The sequence below is a fragment of the Stylophora pistillata genome, chromosome 8, assembly GCF_964205215.1.
Source record: "Stylophora pistillata chromosome 8, jaStyPist1.2, whole genome shotgun sequence".
Classification (NCBI taxonomy): domain Eukaryota; kingdom Metazoa; phylum Cnidaria; class Anthozoa; order Scleractinia; family Pocilloporidae; genus Stylophora; species Stylophora pistillata.
The window spans coordinates 27,911,475-27,926,069 of NC_142526.1; the positions used below are offsets into that span (position 1 = coordinate 27,911,475).

The 14,595-nt window shown below is 36.4% G+C and overlaps 1 protein-coding gene across 1 annotated transcript; it reads right to left on the reverse strand.

Annotated features, from left to right (window-relative positions):
• Positions 1-351: 351 nt before the first annotated feature.
• On the reverse strand, positions 352-11,498 carry LOC111323068 (protein GDAP2 homolog). Its single transcript, XM_022926354.2, has 14 exons — positions 10,990-11,498; positions 8,218-8,360; positions 7,918-7,969; positions 7,290-7,391; positions 4,870-4,958; positions 4,472-4,545; positions 4,305-4,392; positions 3,976-4,059; positions 3,647-3,818; positions 3,301-3,377; positions 2,737-2,813; positions 1,943-2,082; positions 1,556-1,754; positions 352-1,399 (listed from the first exon to the last, which is right to left on the reverse strand). Exons 1-14 carry the CDS (start codon positions 11,154-11,156, stop codon positions 1,343-1,345), a joined length of 1,521 nt encoding a protein of 506 aa, XP_022782089.1. The 5' UTR covers positions 11,157-11,498; the 3' UTR covers positions 352-1,342.
• Positions 11,499-14,595: the final 3,097 nt, after the last annotated feature.

Genomic DNA, 14,595 nt, shown 5'->3' on the forward strand with positions numbered 1-14,595 from the left:
CAGACGAAAATTTTGTCACGACATTATATCAAGTTCCTTCCTTCTACGTCAAGGATCGTTTTCAATGGCAAACAAGGCTCTAAAATTTACATGTCAGCGACTTAACACTTCCTAGATCAGTTATTTTATTCAATTTTTTCATCAGACTTCTCTGATTCTTTTCGCTAAAATGGATGCGTCAGCGCAATGATAGTACTAAAAAATAATTCATTCCTTAGCTGGATATATTTGTTACTCAATATAGTTGTGGGAACTCATGATTTTGTATCGATTTACACACAAGTTACTTGAGCCATGTGTGAAAGTGAATCTACAGAAATAGACTGTCAGTGGTACGAACACATCCTTGGGGACCTTTCATTGTTCAGTTTATTTTCGTCACAAGTCTATTATTAGTTTCAACTGCCAGAGCGTGTGAAAGATTTCGTTAAAGATTTGTTATCAGGCTGATACGGATAAATTAAGAAACAAATAAGAATTATTTCAACCATCAAAGAAAAACGTTTGAAATACCCGGAGACTCTTCACATTGACTGACTTCCTACAAGTCACAACGCGTTAATTTCCAAAAATAACTTTATTCCTATTCATATATTCATAGGACAGTTTGTTGTTCTTAATTCTTTTTAATAAATTTTTAACGCTTCTAGATTTGATCTAACCGCACTTGTAATTTATTAGTAGTAATTACCATGGATCAATCGTAGAAAAGCCCAAGTTGAAACAATGTCAATCTAAATGAAGAAACTGAAGGTTCACTGACTACGATTTGGTCTCTTTACATATTCGTTCTTCATGTTCGTTCCCTTCCCATGACAAAACAAATCATGTAACTTCGGTAGCCTTTAACACCTCTGTGTTATCAGAAATATCATCTTGTTCATATCTACCTTGTTCTAATCGCTGATATCAAACCCTTTTTCAGGCTCAACGAGGAACAAACTCAGAAAATAGAAATATAATCCTCATTCCCAATCATCTTCATTAAGTCTGTATTAGAAACAGTTCCTTGATGTTCATGCATTTGTAGGGCATATCTAGTTTAATAGAACGCTAATCGACATTTATACTGAATAATTAAAACAACAATTTCTCTTAACTCTAAAACTACCTCTTAAAAGTGGCTAAGTTTAACGAGATATTACAAGCATGATTTGAATATGGTCCGACAACGATGTAGACTGAAGAATAATTGTTGGCCGAATCATTTCACTGCCGGAATAAATATGGTATTTATTGCCCGAGGAGGCAATAACCGCCATGTGCCTTCCAAAAGATCATATGTGTAATTGTCGAAATTTAGTGGCAGAATCGGTTATATCTTTAAACTCAACAAAGACTCTTATAGACTTCCCGTGCGGTACGTACTGGCTGGAGTGTGGTAATTATTTCCATTTTCCTGTGAGGAATAATAATAAATGTGATTAATAACATACGAAACGACTGACAAAAATACTTCCTTCAAGCAAAAACAAAACAAAAAAGCTTCACAAGAGTAAAGTGACGTCTAATCTGCTTTGGACACATATTTTGTGGTAACCACTAAAACTCATACCTTCATGTCGTGCTCCAAGACGAAGGCTGGAATTTCCAGTTGATCAGGATCAATCCAGTCATACAAGTATTGGATTCCGGACAAAAAGTGAACCTTATCTTTGATTGAGGAAGCGGTGAAAGTCGTGAAAAACCACGTAACAATTCTAACCCAAACAGTTGGATGAACTATGTAAAAGGCTTTAAGATTACGCCGATACCTTGGTACAAGGAGAGATAAGTGTTACTCAAAATGTGTCATACTAGTGTACAAATGTTTCTAACGATGTATTTTTTTTGGCTACTCTCCCGTGTTAGCAGATTTAAAATAATTGAAATTAATACAAACTCTCCCCAGCTTTAAGCAAAGTGTGAAATCAAAGTAAAATCAAAGGTGAAGAAGACTAACTTGTTATCCACCAAATGATAAATGTCTTTCAAAAATGACAATGGAGGCTGATTTTCCTCTGAACTCAGTGTATGCAAGTACACAATAACATAATCCCTGTTAACAATCTTGTCCAATACGGAGATAAAGTAAGCCACAGCCTGAAAAACACGAGAGCCAACAAAAATAAAATACTCACAACCTCGACCCTCTAACTGTAACACCCTTAAAACATCTCTTGAAGATATCATAGTAACAAATCTCCCACTAGAAGTATAAAAAGCTAAAAAAAACGAAAAACCTCCCCCTTTCCAAAATCTACTCGATGGTTTAACTGGAAGCAAATATTTCATCTCTACATACGTGTACCAATACTGCTTTTAGAAGTAACGCTGCACGTCGTTATGATTTGGGTTGGGCTTAGGGTTATCTGAACTTGTCTGGTGAAAATTGTTTTTGATTTTCAGTATAAGTGGTTCTCACTTCCCACTCACATACGAATCTCGCTTTTATAGAACACGAGTACTGTTTCACGGCATCATCACCGAAAATTAAGAATTCCCCTAAATACATCATTCAGTGAAAACACTTCTCGAGTAGACCACCAAGAATACCTCTGAGAATCTCGGTTTTCCAGACAAAAAAAAAAAAAAACGTAGAAAAACAATCACCACGTCTGTCTAAAGGTCAATACGATGTGTTTTGATCTGAAACACAAATTCGATCACATGGTTTAGGTGTCACTAATCGGGGGAAGGGTTTTAAGTACCAATTCTGCGGACTTTGTACCCCCGCTAAAGCATACAGGAACAAACCTTATTCAAGTCTACACTTCTTGCTTGAAAATGCCGACCAACAAATACTATGACAGGTCTGCCAAGGAAATCCACACCTACAAAACACAGATTCAATATTGTGTTTACTAAACTAACACCCAGATATCAGCTTCCACATCACGGAGTTTGTAAATAAGTCAGGAAGAACAAGTAAAAATTATTCACATTGAAACTCATAGAAGGAGGATGTTTCGACTGATCCATGGATGAATGTGTTCCATCAATTTTTTATTAAATGAATAAATCTGCATTTTCTGATTGATTTAATGGCGTAATATCAAACGCAGGGTGGTGCCAAAACGCGAGAAAAGTTTTTACATCTCGGCCGTCTTTGTGCACACTTAGAAAAAATAACAGGGCTACCTGGCTCCGCTAGCCTCTATGGTTATTCCAGGCTGCTAGTACTCCAATTTTTTTCTAATAATTTCTTTCAATTTTGTAACTTTTTCGCTTAGAGCAATTATGAATGTGAGTATAAATAAAGATTATCCGTATCCGTATGAGAAATGCCAGCGGAAAAGAAAAATCAACCAAAAGCAAAACCTGATTGGTAGACCATCTTCAACCTGAGGAGACTCGAAAAATCTTCTGTCCTGGCTCGACGCAGCCATCTTTGATAGCTGAAGTAAATAGGATTCAAACATAATTAAAAATTAAAAATAATAATTAAAAATAATTAAAAATCTTCTGTCCTGGCTCGTCGCAGCCATCTTTGATAGCTGAAGTAAATAGCATTCAAACATAATTAATACTCAGTTAACACAATTATTACAGAGCAAGTCATACACTATACCAAAAGATTCAAAATCAACTAAAATTAAAGGCCACAATGCATGACAGCAACGTATGGCAGGGCTGCCCATTGCAGATGTCATAAAATATTCCTTACACTCTCTCATGTTGAATAGCATGTTGTTCACTGGGAGATCTCTGCAGTCGTTGTCTTGTTAGTTGGTCATGGTCTCCTGCCATTGCTGTGAAGGAATGTTTGCCGACAGTAGCTGAATCCAACATGTGAATAGCACCAGCTTCTTCTGCTTCTTCTACATCAGGGTCTGCACCTGTTTTAAACACATTCCAATCACATGTAATTCTATATTTTAGTCTCTTTAATATTCTCGCATAAATGTGTGGATATATCGGCTGACCTTGGATTTTGTGAGAAAGAAGGGTTTTATTTCTCAGAGCTAAATCAATGGAGCACAAATCTTTCCTTACCATCATCAGAGTTTCTTTGACCCAGCGGTTTATCCATTATTCTAATTTGTCTTTCAGCGATCACTGGTTCACCATTTTCATTCCCTACAAATGCAAAGATATCAAAACTGAGTTTACAATAAAGGTTGGACAGTACTCTTTGTGGTGAGTTACAAATGAACTAACTATTTTTCTATGTCTGCATCGGTAACTTTCAAATGGCATTAAGGTTGCAACATTTTAAGATTGAAATTGAAAGAAACTAAACATGCATTAGGAATGTTATTCCTTGCTAGTTAACCATGTCAGATGTAGAATCTTAAGCAAAGAAAAGAAATACCAGAGCTCACCAATATCATCTGGAAGTTTATTCAACACATATTCCTCCTCTTCCTTGCTTCTTGGGAAGTAAAGAGGCATGACATTCTTGTATATGGCCTTCCACAGAAAGCGAAAAAAAAAAAAAAACCTTAGGATGAATGACTCAAAAAAGGGTCTTCAAAATTCACCTTCTTACCTCATCAGCATTTTCAGCAGAAAAAACAACAAGTTCAATATCAGAAAACTTTTCTAGAAATCGTCTGACAGTTCCTGTAACCAAAATATAAAACTATCAAACCCTGCATCTGTGTTTTCTAAGTAATGCTACAAACTTATATGTAGATGTTGACACTAATCAATACATGATATAACTTTTTCAGTCTATCCAAGCTATGTAATTAAACTTTGATGGGGGTACAAAGATGTGAATAAAGAGAAAAATTAAAGAAAGACAAAAACAAAAAATACACCAAAAAAATATAAATTGTTCAACAAGAGATACAGATAAGACAGGTTTACAGAATCCAAAATTTTTTTTCCTTTTACACAAAACAAAATCGAAAAAATAATTCTGATACTCAAATCAGGACTTACGCAAAGCTATGTGGGCACCATCTTCAGGGGGGTAGCCTCTTCTGGATGTGTTTATTACACAAAGACCAACAGAGGTAATTCTGTTCTCTCTAAATCAAACAATATGCAACGTTAGTGACTATATGTATGATGCACGATCCTCGCAGTAGATAGCGCTATTTAAGCAATAGCGAAAATCAGACCTGAAATAAATCAGGCCTGTACGGGATTTGAACCACTGACCTCTGCGATACTAGTGCAGCGCTCTACCAATTGAGCTAACAAGCCAACTGGGAGCAGGCCGTTAAGTTGATTCGTAATAAACACGTGAAAGTGATAAATCAGATACAATGAAATATATGAAGTTCATATATTTTGAATCCCATACAGGCCTGATTTTTTTCAGGTCTGATTTTCGCTATTGCTTAAATAGCGCTATCTACTGTGAGGATCGTGCATCATACGTATCTAATACCGCAGTTCAAAATATATGAACTTCATATATTTCATTGTATCTGATTTATCACTTTCACGGGTTTATTACGAATCAACTTAACGGCCTGCACCCAGTTGGCTTGTTAGCTCAATTGGTAGAGCGCTGCACTAGTATCGCAGAGGTCAGTGGTTCGAATCCCGTACAGGCCCGATTTTCGATATTGCTTAAATAGCGCTATCTACTGCGAGGATCGTGCATCATACGTATCTAACACCGCAGTTCAAAATATATGAACTTCATATATTTCATTGTATCTGGTTAGTGACTATGTCAGCCATTCTTATGGTAACAATAATTTTCCCACCTTGTTTTCCCAGTCACAAGGATTAGGCACCCAATGGGTAAATGAGTCTACGGTGCTCTATGTTTTTAGACTGGGTCTTAGAAGACTCCTATATCTTGTTACAAAGCTCATCTCTCTATAAGTAGGCTTTGTTAAGGGCTGCTTTTCGTTAAAAAGATCCCTTGGATACAAGGCAAACCCACAGAGGACTCATTTTGCAGAGCTAAAGGTGATGTAGCTGGAAGCAATCATGGGTGATGCGACTCATGAAACCAGTGGTGCAGTAATAACATAATAATAATAATAATAATAATAATAATAATAATAAGTTTTATTTCAACTGATAAAACTAATCAGCAATATGCTAGATTGGCTGGTATAAACTAGTGATCAGCATGATAAATAGTATCAATTAAAATCAAAGGAGAGACCCTATAAGGAACTGAAGTCTAAATTAAAAGAACAAAGTTATATATAGAAAAAAGGCTGATAGTTTCGAAAGAAACTGTTTGGGGCTGCATTGGTGGGAGTAATGAAATAATTTGGATATATCGACAAAGTTGAAATGGTAAATTGGCCACCGTAATGATTACAAAAGCTGACGTTTCGAGTGTTAGCCCTTCGTCGGAGCGAAGGGCTAACGCTTGAAACGTCAGCTTTTGTAATCGTTATGGTGGCCAATTTACCATTTCAACTTCGTTGATATATCCAAACTATATATAAAAAAGCTAATACTTATTTTAAACTACATATTAAATGATTACATTTGTCGTATTCTAAAAAATATTTAAAAACTATTGCCTTAAATTTAGATAAAGACTGTATCTCTCGAATCTCCTTAGGTAAAAGATTCCACTCCCTAGTAGCAGTACATTTAAATGACGTTTGACCTATTTTGGTCTTTGTAGCAACAATATTCAATAACGTAGAATCTCTAAGATCTCTAGTATGAAAGGCTGATCTCTTGGGGAGATAGTTCTCTAATTGCTGTGGGCAATTTAAATCATGTACAATCTTAAAAACAAGATTAAGTCTTAAGAATCTATGTCTACTCTCTTAAGACAATAAAGAAAGCTTACTACACATTTCTTGAGAACATGTATTATGACTTGTAGAGAGGATGGTATGCATGGCCTGATTTTGCAACCTTTCTAAACGTTGTGAGTTGTTCTTTCCACAGGTTACAATCAATCAGAAATCAATCATCTATTTAAAACTCTGATTCTGCCAATTTTTCACAGTATAATAACTTCAGAGATACTTTCTCAATGTAAGTCTCGGAACACGCAGGTAGATGAATCACTATCAACAGAATGTGCCACAGCAGGGAGAGTTTTCTACATCTTTTATAATCTTTTATAATTTGTATGCTTCGGATTTTAACTTGTAACATAGGAAATGTATTTTTATGCTATGAACAAATAAAGACATATTATTATTATTACTTACTTTTGAAAAACTGATCTATTACACACCACACAGACAAATACCTCTCACAAGACTCCCTAGTTTGCATTTGGTGTCCTAATAGAATTACAGACTTCAACTCACTCTTAGGTAAGTCAGGTTCAACTTTCTCTAATACACAAGTCATACAGATTGATACTAAGCAATAACTGACAATTTTCCCAAGAAATGTCCAACAATTCTTAAATTACCCACCTCACTATTTTCATTACACTTCTGTAACAAGAGAAAAGAGCACTCTCTGCCGCAGTTTTGTATTTGATGTTGTATCGTGGACCCACGGTGTGAATAACAAATCTACAAGTTGCAAAATGAGGACAGTTTAACTCCTGAATAAAGGTAACGAGCAGTGGGATTACTGCTGCAGTTAGTTTAAGAAATCTACAGACAACACATGATAACATAATATATCATTAAAAGGAGAAAAAAGATAACAGATGATAACATAGTATATCAAGAAAAGGAGAAAACAACTCGCCACCTTTCCATTTTGTTAATGGATAACATTTTGTTTGGGAAATTTTAATTCCAAATTAGCCAATTATATTAAGCTTATTTCAAAGATTTGCATCAACAAATCTGTATAATACTCTTATCTGTATGTTAAAAAATTTGATCTAAAAATATCCTCCCTCATCACAGGATTTTGTTTTTTTACTCCAGTTTCAACTTCCCACATGCATCCATACCTTGATATATCCAAGCTAAACATGAAACAATTGTTAAATCATTCTTAAGCATAGTATCAGTACTGTAAACAGTAAAACTGTGACTGAAATATTTGGTCTTGTATAGTTAGATTGGAGGTTACCATATTACATACCTTGCTGGTAGACAATAGCCCTTTGAAATTTTAGCTTCTCCAGTTCTGCAACCTGATAACAATGAAGATATCAAGCTTCCATTTAAAATTGCAATAAAAAAATACCATCAGTTATACATCAAAATATAACATCACAGCTTGGTTTGATGATGAACCATGGGTAAGGAAATCATAAAGAAAGAAATACATCAACCAACATGAAGCAATAAAAAAGTTAACTATGATTCTGCTCCAGAATAGCTTTAAACACATATTGTTTACTTGATGCTAAAGAACAAGAAAACAATAATCATCTCTTACCAAGTAACTGTGTTTTACACTCCTGCAAGAGTTCTGGACCTGCTGCACGATGGATTCTTTCACTTAACATTCCTTTGCTACTTAAAGATTCATTTGTAGTGTTAACTATTGCAATAGTGTTCAGTTTAGTGATATCACCAGACCTAATAGTTAGAAAAAATAACAAAAATTATTTAAATTAGTCTCTTTTAAATGTAAAAACCCAAAGAAACAGGGAAGCATAGTAATTAGTCCCAAGCAAAAATCACCCTTTTTGGTGGTAACAAAGTAACTAAGTATACAGTAATATACAAGCCTTAGTTGGAGAGTCTGTTGCAGTTCAGTTCTATCCTTAGTTTCTTTAGCTTTAGCCAGTTATCATTAGTGATAAGATACAACCACAAAGCCCATGTAGTTTGGGCTAGCAAGTGCAAGTGTGTGCAAAAGGTCCACAAGGGGTTCTGGTACAAAAATTACAGAGTTCCCGTTAATGCACAGGTGTGCGTCTTATACGTACAAAAAATGAAAATGACACACAGTTTTTGCCAATGTGCGTCCTCGGGATGCAGGAAAATATATTTGATATTTGAAAGAGGAAACCTGAAAGTGATACAGATCTGGGGGATGATACCCAAGTGAAGAAATGCAAATTTTGTCCTAAATGGCCGGAGGAGTTTCAATGGTTAAAATATGATTCGCTGAAAAATAAATGGTTGGTGTTGAGAAACACGAGCACACTTTATTCCAAAATGACAGCTCCATTAATGCGTTAACATCTGGTCTTGGCTTTTGCCTCTCTATAAGTAACTATAAAATCAAATTTTAGTAAAAGGCAGGGGACCCCTAAAAAGCTAAAAGGATCCCCAACTTCTTGGAACTGGGGGTCCCAAGGACCCTTAACTATCAAAACTAGTGGGAACTCTGAATTAGTGCCTGCTTGGATGCTTCCATATGAAGGCATCCATATTTTAACAACTGCATAGTGAAAAGTGTAAAACTTTGCAAGCAGAATTTGAGAGAAATATAACAGCAAATCTCATATGGAGACATTTCAATCAAAGATAGCTCTTATGATCATCAATAGTCACAGAAGAATTGTACACAGAGTGTACCAAAGTTGCTGAGTTTGCAGGTGCTATTTCCGTGTTAAACATTGGACTGGAATATAAGGCTGGGTCTTAACTAAAATCTTATTTGACTTGTGAAATCTCCATGGGAGCCACAAAGAAGTATTACTGGTGATGTTCATAGACGTATGTATTCAAATGGTCTGATTTTTCAAGTCTAGTTGCAATCCATGAACGCAAAATAAAATAGAAACTTTACAAAAGGCAATCCACAGGTGCTTACAACCTGCTCTTCAACTCAAACTAAACATCAACTACCAACCACAGTTTTAACCTTGGAAAGGAACCCTTCAAACAAGAACTTGAACCAAACAAAAAAGCATCCAAGAAACCTTTGTCTCAAAGTCTCTCTTCTTAGAAATTTGGCAGGATTGAAAACTCATCATAAGAAGATAGCAAACTGTTCTCCTTTTGTAATTTATCACATGAAGCTCTATGAGCTCTATCTTTTATTATTTTGTAGACAAAGCATCATAAACCAGAATATACATTATCCCTTCAAGCCCCCCAACTCTTCAGCTTTGCACAGTACAAGAGTAGTTGACAACAATCAATTAGAGCTGTTTAACACCTTTAAATTTCAAATTCTTTATGGTTATTCTGACTTCTATGACTGTCCTGAAAAACATTTCTGCTCCGCCTAATAGTTTTCCCTCCTTTAACTTATCATTCCTTGTGACAGTTAGCATGCAAAATATCTTCAATTGTCTTGCCCAAACCTTCAATGTGGTCCTTGCATCTGCAAACAGTTGGAATGTAAAGCTTTAATTGCATCTTGTTGGCATTTGGGCAAAACATCACCTTTATCCAAGGGATAATTCACTGCTTTTTCCTCCTCCTCCTTTTTTATGATGGTCACATCTCTTACTCTGATCCGAAGTTTTTATATTTTAAGGTTTGGATTACTAGAAACCGTGTTTGCCTTGAATAACGAATAACCCACTAGCATACTATACTGGTAGGAAATGTTATTTCCCACCAATCAAAATGCTGCATTTGTAGACAAACACACCATACTCAGCAAACAATAGCCTCTTCTCACAGACTCATTTTTAAGTACCAGAACCCATACAGACCTCTTGCATGTTAACTTTGCTTGCCAGCTCCTGCAGCAGTACTAATAAGGGCCAGCTTGTAGGCTACAGTTTCATCAGGTTAATCTTAATTACAGTGACACAATACAGAGGTCAAAGACACAAATATAAAATTAAAAAAGAGGGGGGCTGCATCTTGTTCTTTTTAACCTTAACATAACTTTTCACATATTAAAGCTAATTCTTGGTGTGAGTGTAATTACCTACTAACTAATCAATTGTTGTTGTACTTCTGGGCTTCCTGGGCAAATACAGTTTTTAGAAGGTTAACATATGCGTTGTCGTTTAAACTACACCCGTAAGCAAGCCGCGACAGGATAATCTAATATTCCAAAGAGTGTAATGCAGTTGCATATATATTCTCAGATGAAAGAGGGGTGAAGCATTCTACAACGATAATTAATACCACCTACTAACAAGCAAGTCGGACTATTAGATGGAAAATTCCCCTTGAAAACAGATAAAGAATACAACAACACACGGTGTCAAACCATGCATGCTCACTACACACCAGAAACCTAATCAATTCATAAAAAAAAAACGAGTTCAAATGCCTCCTAATACATTCTCACCAGAGTGCTACTTTGCTGTTGATGTCTTGCCGTACAGGAAATGGACTGTGCATCCTTCTGTCATCGGCCGGTGGAGCCGTGTCCTCATAGGCAGGAACTGGAGTTGAGCCCCATCTTGGAATGGAAATAGCGTCCACAAAACCCGCTGTCACTCCAAGGGGATCCATGACACACTAACCCGAAACTTAAACTAAATAATGTTCAGTTCCTAAACAATTTATCGCAAGATAGACTGATTTTCACGCGATTTTCAATCGTATCAGATGTCTCTTTCGAAACACTCGGACATTGTTGGTTCCGTAAGTAAGTAATGGAATCAGCTGTATAGTTAGCCAGCGGTCAAAAAAGATCTGACTCACATAAACCTAAGTGATGTGTATCTAATTTATGCAAAGAGGTAAAGCTCCGATATGGAATGTGACGTTCCTATACCGCATATTGCAAGTCTTCCCAGGTTATCAGTCGAATGGAAACGCATCACCTCACGTACTGTTCTTCGTTACCTTCGCATCATGGAACGAGGGGTCCGGGCATCAAAAATACAAAGTTTCGACTTAAGGAGGCTCGAAAGGGTTTTTTTGACCGCGGGGAGAATGGATTCCAAGATACACGCAAGCTTATTACTCGCGAGAGAGATAAGCGATGGCGCGCGCGAGTTGTAAACAAACATGGCCGCCATGAGCGTTTCAAAATTGCCGGGTACCTCTAGCTCCATTGTTTCCAGCGGAAATGGTTATTAAAAAACAAAAATGGAAAGTTCACTTCTTGAAAGCAGGTAGGAAATGTTCGGATGGCAGGGTTCTTGCCGAAAGTGGTCAATAAAAGTTTATTTAACAAGCTAAAGGAGGATGGTGAAGTCGACACCCCATCAATAAAGTCGTGTCGAGTGCATTCGGTAGGTCTTACTTTGTTCCGCGAGAAATTTAAGTGGATACCTCTGAGTGCTACTATTTGTTTCGCATCGTATTTGACTCCTAATAAAATGAAATGACCGAGAACTTTCCTAAACAACTCACTGGAAGATGAAAAGGAAAATGAAATCATTGTTGGATCCAGCAGGGGCCTGTTTCTCGAAAGTCCCGGTAACTTAACGGGCACGAAGCCATGTTTTAAAAGCAAAATTTAAAGGATAGGAAAGCAGGTTCTGGCACCCAAACCAGTCCTTTTTGTCTCTTTAGCCGATAGTTTTATTGTATCATTTTCAAAACTTTCGAAATCCCCATCTTGAATGAAGACAGAACAGCTTTACGGGCCCGTTAAGTTACCGGGACTTTCGAGAAACAGGCCCCTGCTGCAGGATTGTAAACATTGACAGTTTTATGAACAGAAATGGAGAAGTGTAAATGTTGCTATAAAAATAAACATAATTTTCAGTAAACAAGGGATCGTAAAAATGTAGATGAGACTTTAAATTAATTCTAATTCAACAACAGACGGTAAAATTAAAATAAAATATTCATCTTAAACTTGTGAGAAAGATTGTTGATATTTCCCTCGATAAACTGTAAATTACAACTGCGAAAAGGCAAACTCGCATTTGTTAAGAAAGGATTGCAAAATTTGTTTTGTTTTCCATTTAAAATGGAATAATGAAAGTTCACGGTTATGGCAGTGGCAAAGAGAAAAAAAAGAAAAATGAAGCCAAGTCTTGTTCATACCTCTAGTACCTCGCAAATTATAGAAATTCGCGAAATCTGCGACGACCAACAAATTACTGACGTATACGAAACCCTAATTTCCACTGAGTTTGACGCTCATGACAATCAGGAAGACGTTAAAGCAATTCTTTTCACTATAAATTATTTTCACTCCTCCACTTCAAATTGCACATGAACAATAATTATATCGGTCAATCATGGTAAATGCATGTGCATCGCTGAATGAGGCCTTCGATCAAGCCATCTTCTCGGAACAACGACAAGATACCATCCAGACGTTCGATGGAAAGCTTCATCTTTCGACAAACATGGTCCAGAAGCTGGCAGATGCTGGTTTGTCTCATGTTACACTACAATCTGTGTACGAGAAACTCAACATTACCGGCCTCAATGGAGTACTGGCATTGGCGCCATCTACAAAATCAACTTGTCATCATAATCGAATTCCGCTTCAGAATTCTCTCCGGAGTTCATTTCCAACTGTCGTAACAGTAAGCAGTCTGAGTCTCAAATGATGACTTATTTTTCAGGAAGGTGTAAAATTACAAAACAATGTGAATCCATCTTTAGGATGAACGATTTTTTCCGCTCTGAGGGCATCCATTGATTAATCGCGCGGACACGAACTCGTCCTCGCGAAAATGAGCCTGTGAGTCAGCGGTATAATTAATAACGCGTGACCGGATATAAAAGTGTAAGCTAGAATTGCAAAAACCGGAGATAAACCTTGCTGAGTTGATGAACTGTCTCGAAAATTAGTTCGGTGACCTACCCTTATTTTTTGTATACAAATTACTTACATTATTACGCATTCCTGAAGAAAATTTTAAAAAAATTTATCTTGTGGAAATTTTTTTACATTTTAAAACAGCATTTTCCTAAATAATTCAAGTTCTACTGGGTAGTTTTTTATTATATCACGTCTACAGGTAGAGAATGTGATGACGTTTAAGAAATTTGAAAAAAAAAACTAGGTCACCGACTTGGTTTTTGAGAAATCTTTCAAAAACTGAGTTTTAGAGGGTCTTTTAGCACTACTGTACTGTTGCCATGGCAACAGATAATGCCTGACGAGCCCCTTAAAAGATTGCCCTAACATAGTGTTATGCATATGTCGATTTATTATCCTGATGATAAGTTTGACAGTCCTGATATCTTTTACTGATTGGCGCTTGCTGTTAATTGTTGAAAACCCTTTCGAGCCTCCTTAAATCAAAATGTAACAGAACCCCGAGCATGCGAAGAACAGTGCATTAGATAGAATTCCACACGATCAATCGTCTGTTGCAATTACCTTTATGGTATTTTCTCCATATCTGTGCATGAGAGCAGCATAATCAGTGATCAGATAACCAATTGTTTAATTTACATAAATGTACTTTGAATTTAAGACTAGTTTGTTGGCTCTCCAGTCGATTATCAGAAGTTTTGGCTTCTGATAATCCGTAAGTGAATCATAGTTTGGATATGTTTTTAGCTATTTTTACCTCTATTAACTCTGTTTTTACTTATTGTTCAATGACCGTATCCAACATTCTTTTTCTTCGATCAAACTATGTGTTAAAAACATCCGGTTCCTAAGAAGCGGGTCGAGCTGATTACTATGACGGAAGAGTTTTAAGTGCATTTTAGAGACCGATGAGGGAATGGTTGTTTTATGTAAGGTCAGGGTATACGTAAGGGTAAAGAAAACTTAATTTAGCAAGGGTGACCCATTCAGCTACATGGTTTTTATCTAGAGGGGCCCCTCTAAAAGTTTGTTTCAATTTTTATGTGGGAAAAATTGAAGATCATCTTTTGAACTCTTTCTTTAGCTTCAATGGCTTGGGTGTCTTAAAAAATCACTTCTCATTGAGCTCATGAGAGCAGTATCAGTTTCCTTATTCCAATTAAACTCAAAGGACTTTGGGGGAAAGTAGCTCTTACTTTTCTCACCGATGCAAACAGG